The sequence below is a fragment of the Schistocerca serialis genome, chromosome 2 (assembly GCF_023864345.2).
Source record: "Schistocerca serialis cubense isolate TAMUIC-IGC-003099 chromosome 2, iqSchSeri2.2, whole genome shotgun sequence".
Classification (NCBI taxonomy): Eukaryota; Metazoa; Arthropoda; class Insecta; order Orthoptera; family Acrididae; genus Schistocerca; species Schistocerca serialis.
Genome location: NC_064639.1, coordinates 545644590 through 545671874, shown reverse-complemented (window position 1 = coordinate 545671874; position 27285 = coordinate 545644590). Strand labels below are relative to the sequence as shown.

The following is a 27285-nucleotide window of genomic DNA, read 5'->3' as shown; positions in this document are numbered from 1 at the left end:
CAAACACAGAATAACTGAATTCTCTCCTTGTCGCAACCCAATGGTCATCAGTGATGATAAAGTCACAACATTGATGCAGTACGTATTGGAATAATAAAGACACCCAACTTACCTACATGCATCATGCTAATGGCATCACAATTGGCATAAACTTTGTGCACGGTCTGACAGCGCTTTAGTTTGTGAATTTGCCACCAATCAAAGCACTTGTTATCACCAAACAAAGTCACTTCCTATGTGACTTAATTTGCAAAGACTATATTTATGTAATATGTGCAAAGATATAGCATATTTTGCTGTAACTGTGGAACCATCTCGCACAAAATGTCTGCACACTCCAGGCTCCAGCGCATTTTCCTAAACAGTAGCACATCCTCCCCACTGCTGCCCAACTGGGGCAACAGTGATACCACACAATCGTCTTTAAGAATTGTTTATGTTTTTGGTATTGGAATATCTTCTGCCTGCACTTCCAAATGACACCCTTGCAGAATAATATTTGTCAGTATTCTACCTCTCTCCTATTACCATTTGTAACTTTATTATGCGCTACATTTCCTCTGATTTTTTTAAAATTATTATTTCAGTTTGGACTATTCTAAGCCATTCAGAAAGAAGGGGTGTCTGTTGCTGCAAACTATACAGTATTTTAGCTCAGGGCACAGTTGATATTCATCTGCCGGCCTTCAAACTTCACCCGCATCCTAATGACTTTCGTACTATCTAGAAGACTATAATGAGCATGTTTCCTCAGAATTTCATTTCAATGGCTGTTTAGTGTTTCTTACCTTTATTTCAAAAAGGACGTGTTTCATTTCCTTAACAGATGGTTGATAATACCAAAATGTTATATTGTTAATCTTGTCCATTTCTTGGCATTTGTTGCATTGAAAACTTTATTAATGATTTTTAGTGCTCTTTGTAGAATCGGCTGGAGACAGTGGCCATGTGTGTGTGATTTGTGCTTGTGTGAATATGTGTGTGTTTTCAGTTTCCGTGAAGGGCTTTTTTATCTGAAAGCGTAAATGTTTAGTAGTCTTTTCATTGTGCCTGTCTGTGACTGAAAGCCTCCTCTGTGTGGTGAATAGCAGTCTATCCCTTTCACAAGATTATTGTTATCTGGATCGTGTATGTAAGACCTGCCTAGCCTTAGTATTTAAAATAGTTATCTACTTAAAATAAGGGCTATGCAACAACTTACCTATAGAGCATTGGTGTGTGCTGCATTGAAACACATAATAGGAAACCGTTAACACTAGCTTTCGAGCCCTTGCTATTTTTCTAGTAAGAGTATACACGTTCACACACACAACCACATAGACACTCAATCGTACACACTCACACTAACAGTGAAACTAATTACATAATTTATGATATGAATATGATAGAAAGAAATATTCCACATGGGAAAAATATATTAAAAAAAGATGCTGTGACTTACCAAACGAGAAAGTGCTGGTAGATAGACACATTAAAAAACACACAAACACACACACAAATTTCAGGCTTTCACAACCCACGGTTCCATCATCAGGAAAGAGGGAAGGAAAGGGAAAGACGAAAGGATGTGGGTGTTAAGGGATAGGGTAAGGAGTCATTCCAATCCCGGGAGCAGAAAGACTTACCTTAGGGGGAAAAAGGGACAGGTATACACTCGCGCACACACGCACATATCCATCCACACAGACACAAGCAGACATTTGCAAAGGCAAAGAGTTTGGGCAGAGATGTCAGTCGAGGCGAAAGTACAGAGGTAAAGATGTTGTTGAGTGACAAGTGGTATACGAGGGGCGGCAACTTGAAATTAGCGGAGGTTGAGGCCTGGTGGGTAACAGGAAGAGAGGATATATTGAAGGGCAAGTTCCCATCTCCGGAGTTCTGATAGGTTGGTGTCAGTGAGAAGTATCCAGATAATCCGGATGGCGTAACACTGTGCCAAGATGTGCTGGCCGTGCACCAAGGCATGTTTAGCCACATGGTGATCCTCATTACCAACAAACACTGTCTGCCTGTGTCCATTCATGCGAATGGACGGTTTGTTGCTGGTCATTCCCACATAGAAGGCTTCACAGTGTAGGCAGGTCAGTTGGTAAATCACGTGGGTGCCTTCACACGTGGCTCTGCCTTTGATCGTGTGCACCTTCCGGGTTACAGGATTGGAGTAGGTGGTGGTGGGAGGGTGCATGGGGCAGGTTTTACACTGGGGGCGGTTACAAGGGTAGGAGCCAGAGGGTAGGGAAGGTGGGTTGGGGATTTCGTAGGGATGAACCAAGAGGTTACGAAGGTTAGGTGGATGGCGGAAAGACACTCTTGGTGGAGTGGGGAGGATTTCATGAAGGATGGATCTCATTTCAGGGCAGGATTTGAGGAAGTCGTATCCCTGCTGGAGAGTCACATTCAGAGTCTGATCCAGTCCCGGAAAGTATCCTGTCACAAGTGAGGCACTTTTGGGGTTCTTCTGTGGGTGGTTCTTGGTTTGAGGGGATGGGGAAGTGGCTCTGGTTATTTGTTTCTGTACCAGGTCGTGAGGGTAGTTTGGAATGCGAAAGCTGTTTTCAGGTTGTTTGTGTAATGGTTCAGGGACTCGGGATTGGAGCAGATGCGTTTGCCACGAAGACCTAAGCTGTAGGGAAGGGACCGTTTGATATGGAATGGGTGGCAGGTGTCATAATGGAAGTACTGTTGCTTGTTGGTGGGTTTGATGTGGACGGATGTGTGAAGCTGGCCATTGGACAGATGGAGGTCAACGTCAAGGAAAGTGACATGGGATTTGGAGTAGGACCAGGTGAATCTGATGGAACCAAAGGAGTTGAGGTTGGAGAGGAAATTCTGGAGTTCTTCTGTGTGTCCAGATCATGAAGATGTCATCAATAAATCTGTACCAAACTTTGGGTTGGCAGGCCTGGGTAACCAAGAAGGCTTCCTCTAAGTGACCCATACATAGGTTGGTGTACGAGGGGGCCATCCTGGTATCCATGGCTGTTCCCTTTAATTGTTGGTATGTCTGGCCTTCAAAAGTGAAGAAGTTGTGAGTTAGGATGAAGCTGGCTAAGGTAATAAGGAAAGAGGTTTTAGGTAGGGTGGCAGGTGATCGGTGTGAAAGGAAGTGCTCCATTGCAGCGAGGCCCTGGACGTGCAGGATATTTGTGTATAGGGAAGTGGCATCAATGGTTACAAGGATGGTTTCTGGGGGTAACGGATTGGGTAAGGATTCCAGGCGTTCGAGAAAGTGGTTGGTGTCTTTGATGAATGATGGGAGACTGCTTGTAATGGGTTGAAGGTGTTGATCTACGCAGGCAGAGATATGTTCTGTGGGGGCTTGGTAACCAGCTACAATGGGGCGGCCGGGATGTTTGGGTTTGTGAATTTTAGGAAGTAGGTAGAAGGTAGGGGTGCGGGGTGTTGGTGTGGTCAGGAGGTTGATGGAGTCAGGTGAAAGGTTTTGTAGGGGGCCTAAGGTTCTGAGGATTCCTTGAAGCTCCACCTGGACATCAGGAATGTGATTACCTTGGCAAACTTTGTATGTAGTGTTGTCTGAAAGCTGACATAATTTTGATTATCAACAGCAGTTACCTGTGGAAATGGAGGTGTGGAGGGGGGAGGGAAGGACACATGAGGGGGTGGAGTGTCATGTGACACAGGACTTTTGCCAGATGACTCAGCGGGTGCACAATAAGACGAAAGGAATTTAGAGGGTAGAGTGTATAAGGGATGGAGAGAAATAGGGGTGTAGAGGAAAGGAGAGGCAGCAGATGGTGAAGAGAGACACAGGGAGGGGAATGAGTAAGGGAGCGGGGTGAATAAAGTGAGAGGGGGGAGTAAAAGTGGTATGAGAAGGCAAAACACAATCTGGATGGGGACGGAGTGGTGCGGACAGAAGAGAGAAGGGAAAAGACAAGGTAAGGCATTGGGAAATGGGTCAGCTGAGGTTTAGGCCAGGACGCAGCAAGAGTGCAGGATATGCTGGAGAGACAGTGCTCACCTGTGTAGTTTGGAAAAACTTGTGCTTGTGTATTTTGAGATACAAAAAGTCTCTTCCATGCAGCCTTGCCACTCATAGATGTCACATATCCAGTGGAGAGCAGGAGTTGTTAAAATATACTGGTAGCCTTGCAAGAGCTTCTATTGATAGATAATATCCTGTCCAGCTCATTCATAAACAGATCTCCCATGCCATCTCCTCCTCTGACACCAGTAAACCTGTTAACCAGTGACTGACCAACACTTTTTTAATCATCCAGTATCATAATGGCCTTGAAAATCCCCAACCAATGGGGGATAACTGACCTAAAATTCTCCCATCATCACCCAAAGTAGTGTCCTGCCACCCACCCAATCTACAGAGTATCCTTGTCCATCCCTATGCCAATCCTGCCCCCTGTGGGTCATTCCCTTGCAGTGCAACACCTGTCCCATATAGCCACCCACCGCCCCCTACCACAGGCCAGTCATAGGCACCTCCTACCCAACAAAAGGCTGGCCCATGTGTGAAAGCAGCCATGTTACATAACAGCTATGTTGCAATTGTTGGACGGCATTGTATGTGGGCATGACAAGTAAGCAACTGTTGACTCTCATGAATGGCCATTGTCAAACTGTGGCAAACTGCAAGCTTGACCATCCAGTTGCTGAATATGCTGCACACCACAACACTAATGACTTCAACACCTGTTTCACTACGTGGGCCATTTGGATATTCCCTTCCAGCACAAGTTTATCTGAACTATCCAGATGGGAATTGCCTCTCCAGCATATCCTGCACTGTTGCAATGCCATGTCCTGAATCTCCAACATGTTTGCCAATGCCTCACATTACCTTTCACCTTCTCTCTTCTGCCCACACCGCTCTGCCTCCATCCAGTTTGTGTACTGCCCTCTCCGACCACTATTCCTCCCTCTCTCCCCCCCCCCCCCCCCCCCTCTTTGGTCTCTCTCTTCACCCTCCCATCCCCTTCCTCTCTCTGTTCGTAAAATGCTGTGCCCTCTGAACTCTTTTCATCTTGTTGTGCAGCTGCTGAGTCATCTGGCAAAGACCTGCCTCTCACTTTCCTGCTATCCCCTCATTGTCTTGTGCGCCCTTTCTCGCCTCCAACTACCCAGGTAACTACCATTGATAATCAATATTCAGTATGCAGTTTTACTATTACCGCAAGCATATATATTCAGGTGTTAGTGTGCTTGTGTGTGTGAATGTGTTTACTGTTAGCAGAAAAACAGCAAGAGCTCAAAAGCTAGTGTTAATAGTTTTCTATCGTGTGTTTCTATGCACCATGCACAAATCCTCAGTAGATAAGTTGTTTATGTAAAATAATCATTTACTGTATTGTGGAACTGTGCTTACAGATTTTGCTTCTTATGTGCATTTTTCCATTGAAGACCAGCACTTTACTTTTTGTTGTTATCATTTCCTTATTATATCAGAAGAAAAATTCACTTGTGGAAATTATTACAGTTCAAGGAGACAGAGTGACAGGCACTTCCTTACCTTGAGGAGGTGAAATTCTAAGTACTGCCAACAGACATATTATGTAAAAGTAGAAAAAGCTATGTTGGCTTTCAGGACTTTCTCAGGAAGGAAAGAGAGATGTATTTGGCAAGATTAGAAAGGAAGGATGTGTAATTCAGACCACATGTTGAGAGAGACCTACATGTTATGAAGACAAGGCGAGACAAAGTTTAAGGGGAGCTGTCAAAGAGAGAGAGAGTGTGTGTGTGTGTGTGTGTGTGTGTGTGTGTGTGTGTGTGTGTTTCCTTATTAGCTAATTCTGAAGAGAGACAGTATCTTAAAGCTTGGCATTGTTTTCAATCTTATTTATGCGCTGCTAAGTACCTTAACTGTTTGTGATTCCCTAGACTAATTTTCTGGAGTACACGATTGAAGGCCTTGAAAAGGTCTTAGAAAATCCTATAAGACAATTTTTTCTTGTCTGGTTCCATTAGAACTAAATTTGTGAGAGCATGTATTACCTTCTTGGTAGAAAAGCCTTTACAAAAGCAAAGCTGTGGTGGTGTTAAAATGTTATTTTCAGAACAGTGGTTCAATATTTTGTTTTAAGCAAGTCAAAGATTTGTGAGAACACAGGAAAAGGGGAGGGAGGGGGGATAGTGATCTTTAATGAGAGGCCCTTTTACTAATCTACACTTTTATAAATGAATATTACTGCAGCTCATTCTCAATGTGGAAATTGAAAGTAATTATTTTGACTTATCTTGTTTCTTGAAGTTCATTACATTTTCTTAATATTGTTGGCACAGCACTCCTGAGGTATATAATATACCTGATTGATGTAGAAAGATATTGGGCTCATCCAATGTTCAGTATTAACATTACTTTACTTACTTTTACTTTACATGTGGCAAGGGCCTTATCGACCATATGCCTGCTCTATGAGCCTCTTCCACTTCTGCCTGTCCAATGTGCTGTTTGTCCAGTTGCTGTTGCTGTTCATCCTAGTTGTGTCCTCTCGAATGTTATCCCGCCATCTGATTCTGGGTCTCCCTCTTCCTCTCGTTCCATCTATTGGTCTGCTGAATGCCATTCTAGGTAGTCTATTCTGTGTCATTCTTGCTATATGGCCTGCCCAATTCAACCTTCTCCTCTTGAGCACTTCGACAATGTTACGGTGTTTGTACAGCCCTCTTAATTCTTCATTTCTTCTTATTCTCCATTCCATGTTATTTTTGCCGTTCAGGTCCAAAAATTTTCCTTAGTACTTTTCTTTCTAATATTAACAGTTTTTCTTCATCTTTCTTTCTAAATATTAATGTTTCACATCCATATAACATCACAGGTATAATGGTCGATTGATATAAGCGGATTTTGAAGTTACTGCTAAGTGGTCTTTTTCTTAGAATTTTGATGAAACTAAAAAGTGTCTTGTTTGCTGTTGATAAACGGGCATCTATTTCTATATCTGTTCTGTTGTTATTACTAAAAAGACTTCTTAGGTACTTGATGTGGTCAACAGTCTTGAAATTGAATCCATCTACAGTCAGAGATGCATCTTTTCTGGTTTTCTTACTTATGGGCAGGTATTCTGTCTTTTCTTCATTAACATGTAATCCTGTTTTCTCAGCAATTTTGTAGTAATTTTGCATCATTCTGATTAATTCTCTTTTGGAACTACTTATTAGTGCTACATCATCTGCATAGGCAAGTCTTGTAATGTTCACATCCTGTAGCTGGATCCCTTGTGGACTGGTTTTAGAAAATTCTCTATCGATCTTCTCTAGGACAAGGTTAAATAAAATAGGTGAAATGGCATCCCCTTATCTCAGTCCAGTGTACACCTTAAAATCTTCCATTTCTCCTACCGATGTCTTTATGCCACATAAAGTTTCATCTATATACATTTTAACTAATCTGATTAATTTTGATGGTATTTTAAATTCATTCATTATATTTAGGAGTGTCTGTTGGTGTATGCTATCATAGGCCTTTTTAAAATCTACAAGTAATATGTGGACATCTACATTGAATTCCCACGCCTTCTCAGTTACTTATCTTAGGGTGAATAAGTGATCTAATGTGGATCTGTTTCTGCGGAAACCACATTGGTAGCCCCCAATCAGTTCTTCTGTTATTGGTATCAGCCTGTTTAATAGGCAGCTCGATAAGATTTTGTAGGTGATATCCAGTAAGGCAATTCCTCTTTAGTTATCACAAACTAGTGGATCACTCTTCTTAAATATGGGGCACACAATTGCAGTTTTCCAATCTGCAGGAATGGTTTCTGTCTCCCAAATCGTTTCTATTAACACCTGTATTTCTAATTCCAGTTGTGGGCCTCCATCCTTTAATAACTCAATGTATATCTTGTCCTCGTCACAAGCTTTGTTGCTTGCTGTATTTCATTTACTGATGGGGTAGTAACTGTATCAGCTGTATCAATTGTATCAGGTTCTTCCAATTTAAAGTAAGAGTGTGGGTCATTGCAGTTGAGAAGTTGTGAAAAGTATGTCTTCCATCTGTTTTTTATGTCACTTTTGTTGGTCAATTTAAAGTAAGAGTATGGGTCATTGCAGTTGAGAAGTTGTGAAAAGTATGTCTTCCATCTGTTTTGTATGTCACTTTTGTTGGTCAATATTTTCCCATACTGATACTTTATAAACTGTTCCCTTTTATTGAATTTACCAGTATTAATATAAATAATAAAAAATACAGGTGTTCAAATTCACTGTAAAAATACTTATTTGTGTTCTCCAAATGATTATGCTGCAGATAAACAGTTATGGACACAACACAGATGTGTGCAATACAAAACCAACTCTCACATCTCTCTCCTTGCTACCTTGTGACTTCCAGCCACTAGTCCAGAAGAACAAATATAATACATATGTCAAAGAAAGTCTTTTACATAACAAATGAGTTACTTATTGATAATCTTTTCATAAGTTTGATTAAAAGTTTCTAATCAAGAACTTTAACGGCAGTGGCTTCAAGTGTAGTTAAAAGTAAGACGACAAAATGGATTACTACAACAAAATAATAAGAGGATCAGAGGATGATTTCAGGCACCACTGGGCAAGCCAGATGTACCAAAATATAAAAAATCTTTTGTAAATTTACTTAAAGTTTATAAAGGATCAGCATGGGAAAATACTGACCAACAAGAGTGACATGCAAAAAAGATGGAAGACATACTTTTCACAGCTACTGAAATTCAATGATCCACAGTGTTACTTTAAATTTGAATGATATACAAGTCACCACACTATCAATAAATGAAACATAGCAAGAAATAAAGAAATTGAAGAGTAATATGGCATGTGAAGACCAGATATTTGCTGGGGTATTAAAGAATGGAGGACCACAACTGGAAGCGGAACTACTGTCTTTATTAGAACAATTTGGAAGGCAGAAATCATATCTGCAGACTGGAGAACTGAAGTTATGTGCCCTATATTTAAGAAGAAAGATCCCTTTGTATGCGTTAACTGCAGAGGAATTGCTTTACTAGATGTCGCTTATAAAATTATAGCGACATGTCTATTAAACAGACTGATCCCAGTGACTGTAGAACTAATTGGTGTCTATATATAGCAAAAACTCTGCAAACAGCTGTATCTTGAACCTGTTTTATTAAGGTGCTTCTGGTTTCACATCTTATAGCCACAATATCAGGTGCATATCTAAACAACAAGGAATAAATATCTAAAAACAAAGATGATGTGACTTACCAAATGAAAGTGCTGGCAGGTCGACAGACACACAAACAAACACAAACATACACACAAAATTCAAGCTTTCGCAACAAACTGTTGCCTCATCAGGAAAGAGGGAAGGAGAGGGAAAGACGAAAGGATGTGGGTTTTAAGGGAGAGGGCAAGGAGTCATTCCAATCCCGGGAGCGGAAAGACTTACCATAGGGAGAAAAAAGGACGGGTATACACTCGCGCACACACACACATCCATCCACACATATACAGACACCAGGTGGAAAGTGTAACATGAGGTTGAAATGAAAATGAAAGATAAAAATATATGGGGAGAGATAAGGGTGAACTAGAAAATAACTGGAGATCTGGTATGAAAAAATGCGAAAAAGTGTTGGTTAAGTTGATCCTGTGGTGAACTTGGGTTGGTAGACAGCGATGTCCATGAAGGTTAGGTGGTTGTGTTGCCGCTAAAACACGTTAAAGGACGGAGAAATTCGGGAAAATTTCGAAAAAACGTGTAAATGTATTAAAAGGCGTGGTGTTGTGGTGAAAGATTACGAAAATGGGGCTAACAATTGTAAATAATGGCGTTAAAACCTGTGGAGAGCGGCTAAGAATGATCAGTGATGTACGAAAAACGGAAGTGGAAATAAAGTAAAAGTTATTAGAACTAGCCGAAATGGTTGTTTAATACGTGAAGGCAGCTGTTATTGAACTAGAAACGGTGGATTTTATAGCAGCGGTATTGTTGAAAGCACAAAATAAAAATTTTTTGGTTATGGTTTGGAAGTGGGTTACGTATTATAGAGTATATATAGGCGGGATAAAATTGTATTACGGTAAAAAGGGAAGGTGAATAGAAAGTGAGACTACTGGTAAAAGCAGTAAGGGAAAATAAGACGACAGGAAAGATTTCGAGATGCAACAGCGACAATAACAAACGTAATTGTTTGGTTCAAATTAATGATATGGTTATAATAGAGGGAAACTTTCCACGTAGGAAATATATATCTAAAAACAAAGATGATGTGACTTACCTAATGAAAGTGCTGGCAGGTCGACAGACACACAAACAAACACATACATACACACAAAATTCAAGCTTTCACAACAAACTGTTGCCTCATCAGGAAAGAGGGAAGGAGAGGGAAAGACGAAAGGATGTGGGTTTTAAGGGAGAGGGTAAGGAGTCATTCCAATCCCGGGAGCGGAAGGACTTACCCTAGGGAGAAAAAAGGACGGGTATACACTCGCACACACACACACATATCCATCCACACATTTACAGACAGGATGGATATGTGTGTGTGTGCAAGTGTATACCCGTCCTTTTCTCTCCCTAGGGTAAGTCTTTCCGCTCCCGGGATTGGAATGACTCCTTACCCTCTCCCTTAAAACCCACATCCTTTCGTCTTTCCCTCTCCTTCCCTCTTTCCTGATGAGGCAACAGTTTGTTGCGAAAGCTTGAATTTTGTGTGTATGTTTGTGTTTGTTTGTGTGTCTGTCGACCTGCCAGCACTTTCATTTGGTAAGTCACATCATCTTTGTTTTTAGATATATATTTCCTACGTGGAATGTTTCCCTCTATTGTAACAACAAGGAATAAATGATGATAGCGGGTTGAACCCGTCTACACCAAAATAATACCAGAGTCATAGGCACCTAGGCATGAAAATAGATAAAGACACAAGTGTACTTATAAAAATTAAAACATGTTGGAATTTGCATGCCGGAATCGCAACTGAATGCCTACTGAGTGGTGACAGTTGGCCTGTTCAGATAAATCACATTTTGTGCTTCATCGTACGGATGACCATTGCTGTGTACGGCCAGGCAACAATTGTTGGAAAGCTCCAGGCCAGAGAAGGGAGTATTATGGCCTGTGGAATCCTTTCGTGGCATTCTCTGGGTGATCTTGTCATTCTGGAAGGCACAGTGGATCAGAACAAGTATGCATCTATCCTTGAGGCCCTGTCCGCCCAAACATGCAGTATATTTTCTCCTTAGTACAATGACATCTACCAGGAGGACAATTCAGTATGTCATACACCTCGCGTTGTACGTATGTGTTCTGAAGAGTACAAGGATGAGTTTACCATACACCCATGACCACGAAATTCCTCGAATTTAAATCCAATCAAGAACCTTTGGAACCACCTCAGTCAGGCTGTTCGGGCCAAGGATCCACAACCTAGAAATCTATCAGAGTTAGCCACGGCACTGAAGTTGGCGGTGCTCCACATCCCTGTTGGTATCTTGTAGAACCTCGTTGACTGTCTTCTTGTAAATCCACAGTGCAAGAGGTTAATCCTGATTTTGATAGATGGTCACATTAATGTCACTGGGCTCTGTAATAAACAAGAGTGGTGGAAGTCCACATCCCTGTCAAACTCCTGTATGTATTCTGCTCCACTATTTCTTGACACAGATTAAATTTGTTATGTAAATTTTGTACAAGTCGCTGGGAAACATGATGATTTGCCAGAATCTGTAATAATTTGTTTCTATTGATGTTATCGAGAGCTTTTTTGAAGTGGATGAAGGCAATATTTGTTTCTAGATTGAATTCTATATTTTTTTCTATTAGCAATTTCAATGAAAAATAGCAATTATAGCATGATCTTCCTTTCGAAAGTCATGTTGCTTCTCACTCAAGATTGCTTTGTAGTTTCTGTACAATTTATTTTTGATGATGATGGTAATATAAGCTTATTTCTTGTGATCGTTATCACAGTTTTTCTAGTCTCATTTTTTGAAGATAGGATTGACAATTGATTTAGTCCAGCCCTCACTTATATCATCGCCTGACCAGATCGTATTGTAAGAAGTTTAGGACTCTGTCCATAAATGACTTGCTTGCATATTTAAACAGCTGTAGCTAGACTTAATTATCTCATGGGATTTTATTATTTTTCAGTTTGTTTAATATGCTAGTAAGCTCGCACTTACAGTTGGTTTTTCTTGAGTATTTCCCTGAGAGTTGGATTCTAGGAGGCTCTGATGGTTGTGACTATAGCTCTTGGAACTTCTTCAGCCATTTAGGTAAAGGAATGGGATTCACTTTCACATTCTCATTTATCTCACTGTGTTAAACTTTTTAATAATTTTGAATGTCTTTGTTCATGCTCTCTAAATAATGGACCACAAATTCTTCCCAACTCTGTGCCTCATATTACATAATGCATTTAAAAATAAGGACAATTATTGTTTTTAATCAATCATTTGCTATTATAGACAACACAACAACATTTCATCAGGCAGTTATGGTGTCATAACTTTGAGGTAGCTGCAAGTGGCAGCAATTTGAAACAGAGATTAGATTAGATTAATTATTCATTCCATAGACCCATAAAAGAGGGAATCCTCCTGGGTGTGGAACATGTCAACGAACAATCGACCTGAAGTGTTCCAAATGGTGTTGACACTTTTAGTGATAAAATTTGAGGGCTGACAACCAGCTTATCATGGTCTTACTATAGCTAGTCTACTGTGGACTCATAACCTACTGATTTATATATGTCACTAATTAATAATAAGAGTGGTAAATATGTGATCGCCCGCCCAGCTAGCTGTGCAGTCTAATGCGCTGCTTGCCAAGTGGGAAGGTGTACTGGTCCTCGGCATGAATCTGCGTGGTAGATTAGTGTTGTGGTCTGGTGTGCCGGGCCAGTGTGTGGATGGTTTTTAAAGTGGTTTTCCATCTGCCTTGGTGAATTTGGGCTGGTTCCCCTTATTCCGCCTCAGTTACACTATGTCGACGATTGATGCACAAACACTGTCTCCACATACGCATACACCATAGTTACTTTACCATGCAAACATTTGGAGTTACACCCATCTGATACGAGGCGTTCTGGGGAGGGTGGGGGGAGGGGTGTCCACTGGAGGCCGAACCCCTGGGTTCAGTGTGGGGTGGCAGTGGGGTGAGTAGACTGCTGTAGCTTGTTGTGGGGTTGTGAACCACTAAGGGCTATGACAGGGACGAAGCCCCTCTGCCGCTTCTAGGTCCCCAGTTCAATACACAATACACACAAATGTTTGATCTGAGGTGCCACCCCACAATATCATTATCTGCTCTCGAGCAAAAATTTTATATGACCACTGCTCTAGTGCATCATACGAAATTCTTTTTGTCAATTAATCACAAACAAGGGTCCACATTGATAGATGACTGCAAGGTGGTGTCATACATGGACCGTAATCTACACCATCGTATAGATGGTTTGAAAAAATCAGCCCAACCCCTGTGGATCTCTCCTTGTGAATGTATTGATGTGGCAGTGAAATTCGTTTGTGATATTCTGATGGTAAGGATCTGTTTTTCCTGGATTATACTTATTAAGGTATGTGTCCACTGTTAAGTAACTTCTGCAAGTACTTGCTGAGGTGTTAATATTAGAACAAAAACTTGTGCAAGTTAACTTCTGCAAGTTGCTTTGGCAAGTTAATTTCAAGCACTTGCTGCAAGTACTCCCATAAGTGTTTCCCCTAGAGTCGCATCTTGATATAGGCAAGTGGAAGTTTACAATGTCATGCTTAAAACTCAGAGCATCTGCCACTGTTGTATCATCATCATCAGTATTATTGAAACTTCTTGGCAGATTAAAACTTTGTGCCAGACTGAGACTCGAACTCGGGATCTTTGCCTTTCATGGGCAAGTGCTCTACCATCTGAACTACCCAAGCATGACCTGTCATCACAGCGTCAATTCTGCCAGTACCTCGTCTCCTGCCTTCCAAACTTCTCAGAAGCTCTTTTGCGGACCTTGTAGAAGTAGCATTCCTGGAAGAAAGGAAATTGCAGAGACATGATATTGGGATATTTCCTGAATGAAATTTTTACTCTGCAGCAGAGTGTACACTGATATGAAACTTCCTGGAAGATTAAAACTGTGTGCCAGACTGAGAATCGAACTTGAGACCTTTGCTTTTCGCAGGCAAGTGCTGTACCATCTGAGCTACCCAAACATGACTCACGACCCGCCCTCACAGCTTCGTTTCTGCCAGTGCCTCATCTCCTACCATACATATTTCGCAGAAACTCATCTGCAAACCTTGCAGAACTAGCACTTCTGGAAGAAAGGATATTGTGGAGATAAAGCTTAGCCGCAGCCTGGGGTATGTTTCCAGAATGAGATTTTCACTCTGCATATCAGCACACACTCTACTACAGAGTGTAAATCTCATTCTGGAAACATCCTCCAGGCTGTGGCTAAAGTGGGTATTAAACGACGATCCGCCGCGAATGGTACTGGTCTACCGTGACAGCCATCTAGCGGTAGAAAGGGTGAAACTATGAAAATTAGCAGACACACTATCTGTACGCCAGAATAGAGAGCAGTTCTAAACTACCGTCAATCCGTGCATGTGCACTAGGTAGCAAAAATGCTTGCATCCGCAAGGGGCTACTGCAGTGTTTTCTGCTTGTTATTTGCTTACTGATTGGTGGTTAGTAGCTCATTCCAGATTTTCGTGTTGGGGATTTTCCACGTGTTTTTTCCCCCCCTCAGTAAGTAGGTTTTCATAAATGCAGAGAAAAAAAATTTTTTGCCAGTAGACTTTTTTTATACTAGCTCTTTGTGAAAGCATTATTTTTATTGATTACTTCATATTCTAGAAATGAAATGGAGCAAAGAGGTGTTAAGTGTCTTAATTCAGGCATACAGTTAGGAAGAGTGTACGTGTGACTCGCTGTATCATAATACGATATGTTGGCAATCGTTTCTTTCTGAGTAATATGCATATAACGCCACACGGTGATTTTCGATTCGTATCTTAATGCCTTAGCTTACGAAAGTTCGTGTTTGTTGTGATTTCATCTCTTGTTTATTTCAGCATGCCAGAAAAGAGAAACTAGCGGTGATAGGTGATGAAGACCATGCAGTGCTATAGACGGGGACTGAAAAACTCTGAGTAGCACTTATACACTGTATATTCAAAACTTGGACAAACAAAACAAGTACATCTTTAAGTATTGGTCTTTTCAAGTGCTGCAAATTGCAGCGCATACATCCACAACAACTTTTGAAATGATGAGCTGTGCTATTCTGCTGCTAAAATCCAGAGTCTTGAAAGATTCCCCATTCGCCAGGAAACGTAATGTTGCAACCAGCTTGCAACATAACAGTGTGTTTACTGGTATTTTATCAGTGGTCTAGGCTGGTATGATCACAGAATGTATAAACATATGATTTGATTCTTACTTTTGAGAATGTGAGATAGCCTCTCTCATGACTGAGTCACACTTGCCAAATCCGTCTTCTGTCATAAACAGCAGCTTCTCAAAATGGGCCATATCCATCCTAAGGAAGTTCTGAAATTCTTGAGGATCTTCAGGCCTCAGTTCTTTCATTAACTGTGAATATATTCCCCTACCTTCATCCCTTCTTTTCAGACATAGTCGAACCCATCATCATCTGACTTTTCGTTTTTGTCGCCATTCTGCCGTAATCCAAAGATTTACTGTCACTGACAGGGCAGTAGCTCCAAAAACAAGTGGATCTTTTTCAATATACATATACCTGTGTAACCAAGTGTCATAATATAAAACTGTTGAGTCTGTAATTCAGAACATAAGAGAAAACAGTTACTTAATAAATAATGGAAAAACAATTTCTTATTAAGTAGGAATCTTGATCTCACAGAAATAATTTGACATGTGACTCTCCAGTATATCATACAGCTGTCCTTGAGTTGCGTGCAGTAGAACTAACGACTTTACAAGACATCAGACAGTTGTATTTTCTTTTCGCACGTATTGTCTGCTGCTCGCGCGTATTGTCTGCTGCTGCACATGCGCGCTAGGTATATCCCGCGTGTAATAGGTCGGAAGTGAACCAGTTTGTAGTTACAGGTGTGCACATTAGGGACACCGGTGCATAGGTGTACGGTTTAGGCGCATAGTGTTATACGGGCTTAAGCCATGTCTCTGCAATATTCTTTCTTCCACGAGTGCTAGTTCTGCAAGGTTCGCAGAAGAGCTTCTGTGAAGTTTGGAAGGTGGGAGACAAGGTACTGGCAGAATTGAAGCTTTGAGGATGAGTCGTAAGTTGTGCTTGGGTAGCTCAGATAGTAGAGCACTTGCCCACGAAAGGCAAAGGTCCTGAGATTGAGTCTCAGTCCGGCACACAGTTTTAATCTGCTAGGAAGTTTGATAACAGTGCACTATCTACTGCAGAGTGAAAACCTCATTCTGGAAACATCCCCCAGGCTGTGGCTAAGCCATGTCTCCACAGTATCCTTTCTTCCAGGAGTGCTAGTTCTGCAAGGTTTGCAGAAGAGCTTCTGTGAAGTTTGGAAGGTAGGAGACAAGGTACTGACAGAATTGAAACTGTGAGGATGGGTCGTGAGTCATGCTTGGGTAGTTCAGATGGTAGAGCACTTGCCCGCAAAAGGCAAAGGTCCCGTGTTCGAGTCTCAGTCCAGCATACAGTTTTTATCTGCCAGGAAGTTTCATATCAGCACACACTCTGTTGCAGAGTGTAAATTTCATTCTGGAAACATCCTCCAGGATGTGACGAAGCCATATCCCTGCAATATTCTTTCTTTTAGGGATGATAGTTCTGCAAGGTTCGCAGAAGAGCTTCTGTGAAGTGTGGAAGGTAGGAGACAAGGTTCGTGTAGAATGAATTAAATCTGTGAGCACAGGTCATGAGTTGTGCTTGTGTAGCTCAGATGGTAGAGCACTTGCCTGCGAAAGGCAAAGGTCCCGAGTTTGAGCCTCCGGCACGCTGTCTTAAACTGCCAAGAAGTTTCACATCAGTATTATTATCTTTCCTTTCTCAGACGCTATGTCTGGTTAAAAATGGAAAGTGATGCAGACCTCGATCAAGCGTGACTTCCTTTTTAACTGTATGGTATATGTTACATTGCATTTAGGAACTTTCGGGTAATAGCCACGTATCAATAATTACAGATTTCTATAGTTGTATATATACATTTGGATGTAGCTGTATTGCATTGATGTACTGGTGGATATTGTGTGGTATGACTCCTGTAGTTGATAGTATAATTGGTATAATGTCAACTTTATCCTGATGCCATATGTCCTTGACTTCCTCAGCCAGTTGGATGTATTTTTCAATTTTTTCTCCTGTTTTCTTTTGTATATTTGTTGTATTGGGTATGGATATTTCGATTAGTTGTGTTAATTTCTTCTTTTTATTGGTGAGTATGATGTCAGGTTTGTTATGTGGTGTTGTTTTATCTGTTATAATGGTTCTGTTCCAGTATAATTTGTATTCATCATTCTCCAGTACATTTTGTGGTGCATACTTGTATGTGGGAACATATTGTTTTATTAGTTTATGTTCTTTGCCAAGTTGTTGATGTATTATTTTTGCTACATTGTCATGTCTTCTGGTGTATTCTGTTTATTTGCTAATATTGTACATCCGCTTGTGATGTGATCTACTGTTTCTATTTGTTGTTTGCAAAGTCTGCATTTATCTTTTGTGGTATTGGGATCTTTAATAATATGCTTGCTGTAATATCTGGTGTTTATTGTTTGATCCTGTATTGCAATCATGAATCCTTCTGTCTCACTGTATATATTGCCTTTTCTTAGTCACATGTTGGATGCGTCTTGATCGATGTGTGGCTGTGTTAGATGATACGGACGCTTGTCGTGTAGTGTTTTCTTTTTCCAATTTACTTTCTTCGTATCTGTTGATGTTATGTGATCTATAGGGTTGTAGAAGTGGTTAAGAAATTGCAGTGGTGTGGCCGATGTATTTATATGAGTGATTGCTTTGTGTATTTTGCTAGTTTCTGCTCGTTCTATAAAGAATTTTCTTAAATTGTCTACCTGTCCATAATGTAGGTTTTTTATGTCAATAAATCCCCTTCCTCCTTCCTTTCTGCTTAATGTAAATCTTTCTGTTGCTGAATGTATGTGATGTATTCTATATTTGTGGCATTGTGATCGTGTAAGTGTATTGAGTGCTTCTAGGTCTGTGTTACTCCATTTCACTACACCAAATGAGTAGGTCAATATTGATATAGCATAAGTATTTATAGCTTTTGTCTTGTTTCTTGCTGTCAATTCTGTTTTCAGTATTTTTGTTAGTCTTTGTCTATATTTTTCTTTCAGTTCTTCTTTAATATTTGTATTATCTATTCCTATTTTTTTCTGTATCCTAGATATTTATATGCATCTGTTTTTTCCATCGCTTCTATGCTGTCGCTGTGATTATCCAATATGTAATCTTGTTAAGTGTGTTTTCCCTTGACTACGCTATTTTTCCTACGCTTGCCTGTTCCAAAAGCCATATTTATATCATTGCTGAATACTTCTGTTATCTTTAATAATTGGTTGAGTTGTTGATTTGTTGCTGCCAGTAGTTTTAGGTCATCCATGTATAGCAAATGTGTGATTTTGTGTTGGTATGTTCCAGTAATATTATATCCATAATTTGTATTATTTAGCATGTTGGATAGTGGGTTCAGAGCAAGGCGGAACCAGAAAGGACTTAATGAGCCTCCTTGGTATATTCCATGCTTAATCTGTATTGGCTGTGATGTGATATTATTTGAATTTGTTTGGATACTAAGTGTGGTTTTCCAATTTTTTTCATTGCTATGTATCAATTGAGGATCTACTTTGTATATTTCCAATATTTGTAGTAACCATGAGTTGGGTACACTATCAAAAGCTTTTTGGTAATCAATGTATACATAGTGTAGCGACCTTCGTTTAGTTTTAGCTTGATATGTCACCTCTGCATCTATTATCAGTTGCTCTTTACATCCTCGTGCTCCTTTGCAGCAGCCTTTTTGTTCTTCGTTTATAATTTTGTTGTGTATTGTATGTGTCATTAATTTCTGTGTAATGACTGAAGTTAATATTTTGTATATTGTTGGTATGCATGTTATGGGGCGATATTTTGCTGGGTTTGCTGTGTCTGCTTGATCTTTAGGTTTCAGATAAGTTATTTCTTGTGTAAGTGTATCAGGGACTGTGTATGGGTCTGCAATGTAACTGTTAAATAACTTAGTTAGATGTGAATGTGTTGAGGTGAACTTCTTTAGCCAGAAATTTGCTATTTTATCTTTTCCAGAGGCTTTCCAGTTGTGCGTAGAATTAATTGCTCGGGTGACTTCATGTTGCAAAATTATCACTTCAGGCATTTGTGGTATCATCTTGTATGTGTATGTGTCTGTTTCTGCTTGTATCCACTGTGCATGTCTGTTATGTTGTACCGGGTTTGACCATATGTTGCTCCAGAAGTGTTCCATGTCTGTTATGTTTGGTGGATTGTCTATTTTAATGTGTCTGTTAAAATTTCTTTTTGTTTGTGTTGAATGTTTGGTTTTGTTTCCTTCTATTTTCACTTTTTTTGTATCTTCTAAGTTGTTTGGCCAATGCTTGTAATTTCCACTTCTTTTCATCTAATTGCTGTATTGCTTCTTGTTTTGAGGTTTTACCTAACCTTTTTCGTTTTTCTTCTGATATTTCATTTCTTATAAATTGTGTTAGCTGTCTGATGTCTTTTCTCAGTTTTTCTATTCTGATCTGTAGCCTGTGTTGCCATGCTGGTTTTGTGGGTTTCTTCTGTGTGTTGGTTGGTTCTGATCTCTGCCTAGTGTGTATATTTAGTGCAATGAGTGCTCCTATATAAACCAGTAGTTATGTTTTCATTTATTTTGTTGTGTATGATTGGGTTAATAATTGTTATTGTTGTTTCGACTTGTGGGTTATTTGGTGGTCTATGCAAGAATGGTCTAATGTCTGTATTTGTGTCTTTGTATTCTATATATGGCAGCTGAAATTTTTCTTCTATATCTAACATGTGTGTCACTTCGTGTTCTATTTGTGCTTGTTGTGGTGGCTGTCTTAAGATTTCGTTTTCCTCTCATTGTTTAATTGATGCGTGTTGTTCTTTATTTGTTTGCTCTGGGATGTTTGAGTCCATTACTGTATTTTCTTCTTCTTCTGATTGCACATTATTTTGTTCCAGTATTTGTTGTACTTGTTGTTTGATGTTTTCTAATTCTGACTGGGGTATCCTTTTATTTTTGATTATTACATGGATCTGTTCAGCTAGTTGTTGTTCTGTTAAAAATTTTAATTCTGGGTATCTGGTAATAAATGTTGTGTATACTTGCGATCTGTATCCAGTTGTGTTGGTTCCTAAGTTTGTTGCTTGATAATAACAGAACATGAGGTGTCGGTTAACTTCATCTGACAATCTCATACTCTGTCTTTGTTTTCCTTCTAGAGTGGTTGCAGGAAGCATATCCTGCAAAACACCTCTATTTGGATTTAAATCATTTTCCGTGTGGCTAGCAGTGTCGTTACCATTGTGGACGGGCATAGGGTTCAAGCGTTGTCCCCGACCATGACAGCGCTTGTCCGAGGCTTCATTAGTTCTGTCAGTATTATTATTATTATTATTATTATTATTATTATTATTATTTGAAGGGTATGAAGGAAATGCCTATCCTTCAACCCCGAACAACTGGGCCGCTCTACGGTTCACAACTGTAGTTGTAACTTGGAGCTTGCTCTACACAAGGTTGAACACCTTTGACAGTCAACCATGGAAGGAAATCTTTAAGGAAAATTCCACCGCATGGCAACAGCCAGGGAAGACTGCATTTGGATATGGTGGCCAGTCACTTAAAAGATAACATAGATGAGTCGGAGCATCTGAAAATACCCAAGACTGACAGCAGACTGAAAGTTAGACTCAATACAGGACAGATAAGTAAAATAGCAACACACAATATAAATTCTCTCATCCAACCTGGTAAACTCAAAATTTTGACAGATGAAATGGATCGGCAAGGGATTCTGATAACTGGACTTCATGAAATGAGAAACACTGATCAAGAACCAGTGGAATCACAAGGATATAAAATTTACAAGGGAATACCAGGGAAAAGAGCAATGAAGCAATGCCCGCAATTTGGAACAGGGTTCGTGGTCAACCTCAAAATAATAGATTCCATAATAGCATTGAAAGCACAATCTCCTAGGCTCTCAACATTAGCTATAAAAGCGGCAAGTAGAACATACACAATAATAAGTGCCCATGCCCCAACTAATGACAAAATTAAAGGAAAGGACCACAGAGAAGATGTGGATGGATATTTGGAGCTTTTGGATCAGACAGCAAGAAACATCAACAGAAATCACATCAAAATTTTAACTGGAGACTTTAATGCTGAGATACTGAGATGTAATAGGGAACTGGCCATCACAACGAAGAAGAAACCAGAATGGCATGAGATTGGTCGAATTCTGTAGAAACCATGACATGATCTCAAAATCAACATACTTTGTGAGAAAACCAAATAAACCTAAAGCCTGGAAACACACAGACTGGGCAAAAGGAGAATGGCAATTGGATCTTGTTTGCATGGATAAGAACCACAAGGAAATCAACAACGTGAAAGTTCTGAGAGGAACTGACACTGGATCAGATCATTGCTTGATAAAAATAAAAATTAAATTCACCCCACTGAGAAAGAAAAAATCTTACCCAAAAAAGAAGAGAACCTATGACCCTCATAAATTGACAAATAACAAGGAATTTGAAGAACAAACTAGGAATATAAAAAAATATCAGATGATCTGGATGAAATAATTCCCCAATTGAAACAAACAGCTGAACAAGTAGCCCCTGTAAATAGACCACGTAACAGTAGACAACAGAAAAATTAAAATAGTGAAGCAATTTAAATATCTTTGAGAGATTATAACACACAACTTGGATGTAAAACATGCTTTGCAAGAAATAACCAATAAAGTGATAAAAGCTCAAAAATTAACTTGGTCTACATAGAATAAGAAATGTATTTCAAATCAAACAGAATTAAAACCCTGCAAGATGGTGGTTCAGCCAGATGTAACAAACACAAGCGAGACTCTTTTTTTATAGTCACTCGGAGAATCAGAGTCGACAAAATACTAAAAGTAGAGAGAAGAATAGCTGGCACATGCATAAATAAGAAATAGCAGAAGGAAGGACAGTGGCGGATAGTGCCGAATGAAGTAGTGTACACGGAACTGGAGTCCATCGCAGATACTATATGTAAAAAGAGGATTTCTTTCATTGGTCACACAATGAGGACACCACAAACCAGATTAGCAAGAAAAATTATGCAGAAACTGTGGAATCTGAAGCAACAAGTAGGATGGATCAAGGAAATTAAAGAGGATATGGGAGAACTAGATATAACCTTGGATGATCTGCAAAACAATACAGAAAATCTCAAGAAACTGCAAGACAAGAAAATAGGATTTAAACCAAAAGTAGACAAACGACACACAATGAAAAGGGTATTTACAGATGAAGAAAGACAGGAAAGATCAGAACGAATGAAAAGATACTGGGCAGTTAAGAAAGAACGAAACATGCGTTTACTGAAGAAGAAGACCAGGAAATGATTGACTAAAGTGGTCCAATGAAGCCGTAAAAGCAAATATTATTATTATTGTTGTTGTTGTTATTATTATTATTATTATTATTATTAAAGAAAAAGTGGGACAAAATTGTTTCTGGTTGAAAAAATGAAGTCATTTTTAAGTTTTATGGAAACACTTTAGTAATTTCTTCTCATAATTTGTGGATATTTTTTCAGTATTTTGGCATTTGTTGTCTCAAAATCTGCCACAATGTTTTCCAGTATGTCCCGCTCCTCTACCTTATTCTTGAAATCTGCGTGTTTCTTATTACACTATACAAAAAAACACTCCACTTCTTGATGATGTTCTTCTCAGTTATAAAGCCAGATAATGTAGTGATCTTGACGCAGTGTTTCACTGGACTAGCGGCTGCCATCTTCAGGTAAGTATGCTGTTGCACGATATCACTGGAACTGAGTTTCCGGCAGCATTGGTGACTCCTTTATACACCCCGGTGCACCCACTATGCATGGTGGAAGAGATAGGCAAAAGAGTATAGCTCTAGCAAAAGAATTTTCCAGTCAAAATAAAGACTGTTGTTAAATATCAGACAAAATCAGATTCCTTGTCTTACTTTAAGGGAAACCCCCATCCCTATTAATAATATTATCAGATAATCGAATTTCAATAGACTCCTTTAGAACACATTCCCAGTAGCGGGAAGCAGGAGCGATCATTTGCATCTCATTATACAAGATCTAAAGTGCCTCACTACGCCAGTGTTCTGCCACTGCCGATTTCTCGGGCTGGAACAAACAAGTGTGATGATGATGATGTACTCACCAGTCCTGAATGGTACAGATAGCTTGGCCAGTATATGTCATCCCACAGTGACATGGAATTTTGTATACTCTGGGTTTCCTCAGTCCCAGAAGGGCTCTAATCCTATCTTGTGGCACAAATGTACTTGTAATGTCATATCTTTTTAATATTCGTGAAATTTTTGAAGATATGCTCCCATGAAAAAGTAAAAAAGCAGCAGATTTACAATAATCCTCTAATGGTTCATCTGGCAGTCCAAACTGAAAAGCCCAACATATTTTTTGGTCGGTATAACCATTGTGCTTAAAAACGACTTACAGATGATCCAGTTCTTGTATCTAATTTTCTGCATCAGAAACAGCATAAACTCTTTTCACGAAAGACTGCAAGACCCACTTGCATTGGTGTGGTGGGTGACAACTGTTAGCTAGAAGACAATGATCAGTATGCGTGGGTTCACGATATACCAGTGCCCAAAATCCCATTGTCATTTCAGTGAACCAAAAGTCAAGAAAAGAAAGTTTGCCTCCCCTTTCAACCTCCATCATGAATTTGATACTAGGATGAAGATAGTTAGAATGATTGATAAAACAATTCAACACATCAATTCCATGAGCCAAAACTTTAAAAGTGCCATCATTAAATCTCCAAAAAGTTCACCCACCACTGCAATTCATGGGCTTCTTGCAGACTTTAGTGAAGGGAACTTATGCTGTTTCCAACACAGAAAATTTGATACAGGAACTGGATCATCTTAAAGTTGTTTTTGAACAGAATGGTTGTACTGTCCAACAAGTATGTCATGCTGTTTAATTAGGACCACCAGGTGAACCATTAGAGGATGCTTGTAAATCTGTTGCTTTTTACCTTTTGCTAGGAGCATATCCTCGAAAATTTCAAGAATATTAAGAAGCTAAGATTAAGAGTCCTTCTTGGACCAGTAAGGGATGATTTGGGACTAATGAAACCCGGAGTATACAAGATTCCATGTCACTACGCAATGGCTTATATTTTCCAAAAATATCTGTATTATTCAGGACCAGTGTGTAGAACCCCATCATCGCACTTGTTTGTTTCCTCATTGGCAGAACACTGGCTTAATGAAGGACATAAGATTTTGTATAATGAGATGCGAATGATCGCTCTTGATTCCTGCTGTTGGCATTGTGCTGTAAAGGAATCTATTGAAATTCAGTTATCTGATAATATTAATAATAGAGAAAGGGTTTCCCTTTAAGTAAGATATGAAATCCAATTTTATGCGATATTAAACAACAATAGTCTTTATTCTGACTATTGGATTCTTGTAGCTAATGTCTGCTAGTGATTTATCGTTTTGGCTGTTTCTTCCACCAGTTCACTACCAGTTCACTTGCGCTTGAGAGCAGCAGTGCAACTGCTTGTGTATACGCAATGAGCTGACCACAGTGTATAAAGGAGCTGCCGATTCTGTTGAAAACTCGGCTCTGGTGAGATTGTACATCAGCATTTTCACCTGCAAATGGCAGTCAATTGGTCCATTGAAATTTTGTGTGAAGATGACTGCAGTATCTGGCTGCATATCAAAGATGAGTATCATCACTTATTATTCTCAGAAAGTTTATGTGGCCGGCCGGTGTGGCCATGCGGTTCTAGGCGCTTCAGTCTGGAACCGTGTGACTGCTACGGTCGCAGGTTCGAATCCTGCCTCGGGCGTGGATGTGTGTGATGTCCTTAGGTTAGTTAGGTTTAAGTAGTTCTAAGTTCTAGGGGACTGATGACCATAGATGTGAAGTCCCATAGTGCTCAGAGCCATTTGAACCAAAGTCTATGTAATCACACTTCACGTTTTGATTATCAAGTGACTTGCAGCAGAAGTTTAGTTGCTAGCAGTCATACACCTTTAAACTAGTTAAGATCAGTGTCAGTGCAGAGGTTCACAATAACATATTAAACATTAGCAAGCTTCCCACATCTTAACAGTTTGAAATTGTACTTTTATGTGTCAACACAATAACGGTCCTGTCCTGAAAGCAAAGACCATTGTATCATGATTTGAAGATCAATTACATAGAATGGAGCACCCTATTTGTAGGTCTGCCATGTATCCCTCGGAACGTCTGTGGGATGAAGTAGAGCATCAATTACATGTCAGATGAGTTCCTGCATGTAGCGTAGCCCAGTAATTGAATGGTTTACATAAATATTTGTTGTGCGTGTAATCTCTGGTGTGAAGTGATGTGGGCTTACACATTATTAGCATAACAATTTTTATGTTCGTGTTTGTTGTATGACTCACAGTAACACCTGATTCAGATAAAGGAAAAAGTAGTTCTTCTTCTTCAGAGAATGGACAACATTGGAATCTGATATATTGAGGGCTACTCTACAAATGTGTCTGAGACATAAGTTTTCTAGATTTGGGACAAGTATTTCAAGCGATTATTATATGTTTGAATAATCCACAGAATGTTGTAAGAGGATGTATTAAGACAACTTAAACAGCATATTTTATGAATATGGTGGAGATTAGTTGCTCCACTAGCTTCCTGTGCTATTCTTTGTTATTGATTTTTTGAATTTGTGTGGTATATCATTGTTAATTATTTTACTGCACTTCCACAGGATAAGGCATCTGAAGCTTCTACCAGTAATGCAATAAACAATAAAATAAAAAATGAAGAAGTTAAGGGAACATGGTTTCACTGTCAAAATGATAGGCACAAGGGTCTTAAAAAGATAGCTGCATATGATGCTTTCCAAAGAAATCCTCTGTTTGCTGGTGGGGAATATAGTGTATGTACTGAACTGCGACTCCTAAACAGCCATTATCACCCTACTGTGTCTCTGTTTGCACAGAAAATTCTCCAAGGTGAGCTGTACATGTTTTCTTAATTTTTTCTGCCTGTATTTGTTTTTCTATCTACTTGCACTTACTTAAATTTTCTTTGTGCCAGGAGAAAAAATAATTTATTCTGGAGATCCACTTCAAGACTTCACTTTGTCAAGGTTTTTGGACAGATTTGTTTTCAAAAACCCAAAGAAGAACTCTGAGAACTCTGATGCAATAGTACACAAAGTCCAGTATACTCCTACTGGAGTAAAGTCACTTGCTGTTACTAGTGACAGCTATCTCAACACAGATGAATCGAAAATACCTGTTGATGAACTCTTTCTGTATAGGTGAGTATTTTGAGAATTAATAAGTTGAAAGTGACTTATTGTATCCTCCAACCATTTTTTCTACATACTACATTGTTGTTCCATCCTTATACTTCTTTCCTTTCTTACTTCTTTCCCATCATCTTCACTACACAAAATTTCTGCATATTGTAGTTTGTGCTTCTTAAAGACTTTACTCCTCTGTTGGTGAATGATTTTGAAATAATACTCCGTCTTGTTGGTAAGTTGATAATGAATAGTAATATGAAATACAGAGATGCTATGCCAGTAATGACTGGTTAGCACACTGGATTCACATTCGGGAGAACGATGGTTTAAACCTGTGTCCAGCCATCCTGATTTAAGTTTTCCTTCATTTCCCTAAATCGCTCCAGGTAAATGCTGTGATGATTACTTTGAAGGGACATGGTTGAATGCCTTCCCTTATCCGGTGGGACCGATGACCTTGCTGTTTGGTCCCTTCCCCCCAATTAGCCAACCAACCAACCAGTAATGACAAGATTGGTTCTGCCATTTCAAGTATCTGCTGCCACAGACAATTACTCCACTTTGATGATACAGAGTGAGGTAGCTTCAGTATTGATATAATCATCAGCCCAAAAAATTGCCAGGTTTTCTTAAAAAATCTGGAAACTGTATTGAGGGGGAGCATGTAACATTTCTTATAAGGCCTACTCTGAAAAAAAAAAGAAACGCTTGGTTGATGCTTTATGTTCACGGTCAGTGAACCATTTGTTTACTTCCAATTTCTAGAAAAAGACTGGCAACTAACCTTGTTGTTTGGCATAATT

The 27285-nt window shown here is 39.5% G+C and overlaps 1 protein-coding gene across 1 annotated transcript in view; it reads left to right on the top strand.

Annotated features, from left to right (window-relative positions):
* Window positions 1-27285, top strand: part of LOC126457522 (CCAAT/enhancer-binding protein zeta) — a 222367-nt gene that overhangs the window by 102310 nt on the left and 92772 nt on the right. Inside the window, exons 11-12 of the mRNA XM_050093865.1 lie at window positions 25937-26183; window positions 26269-26494. Coding sequence (XP_049949822.1) covers window positions 25937-26183; window positions 26269-26494 — 473 coding nt within the window. The remainder of the gene's footprint in view (window positions 1-25936; window positions 26184-26268; window positions 26495-27285) is intronic.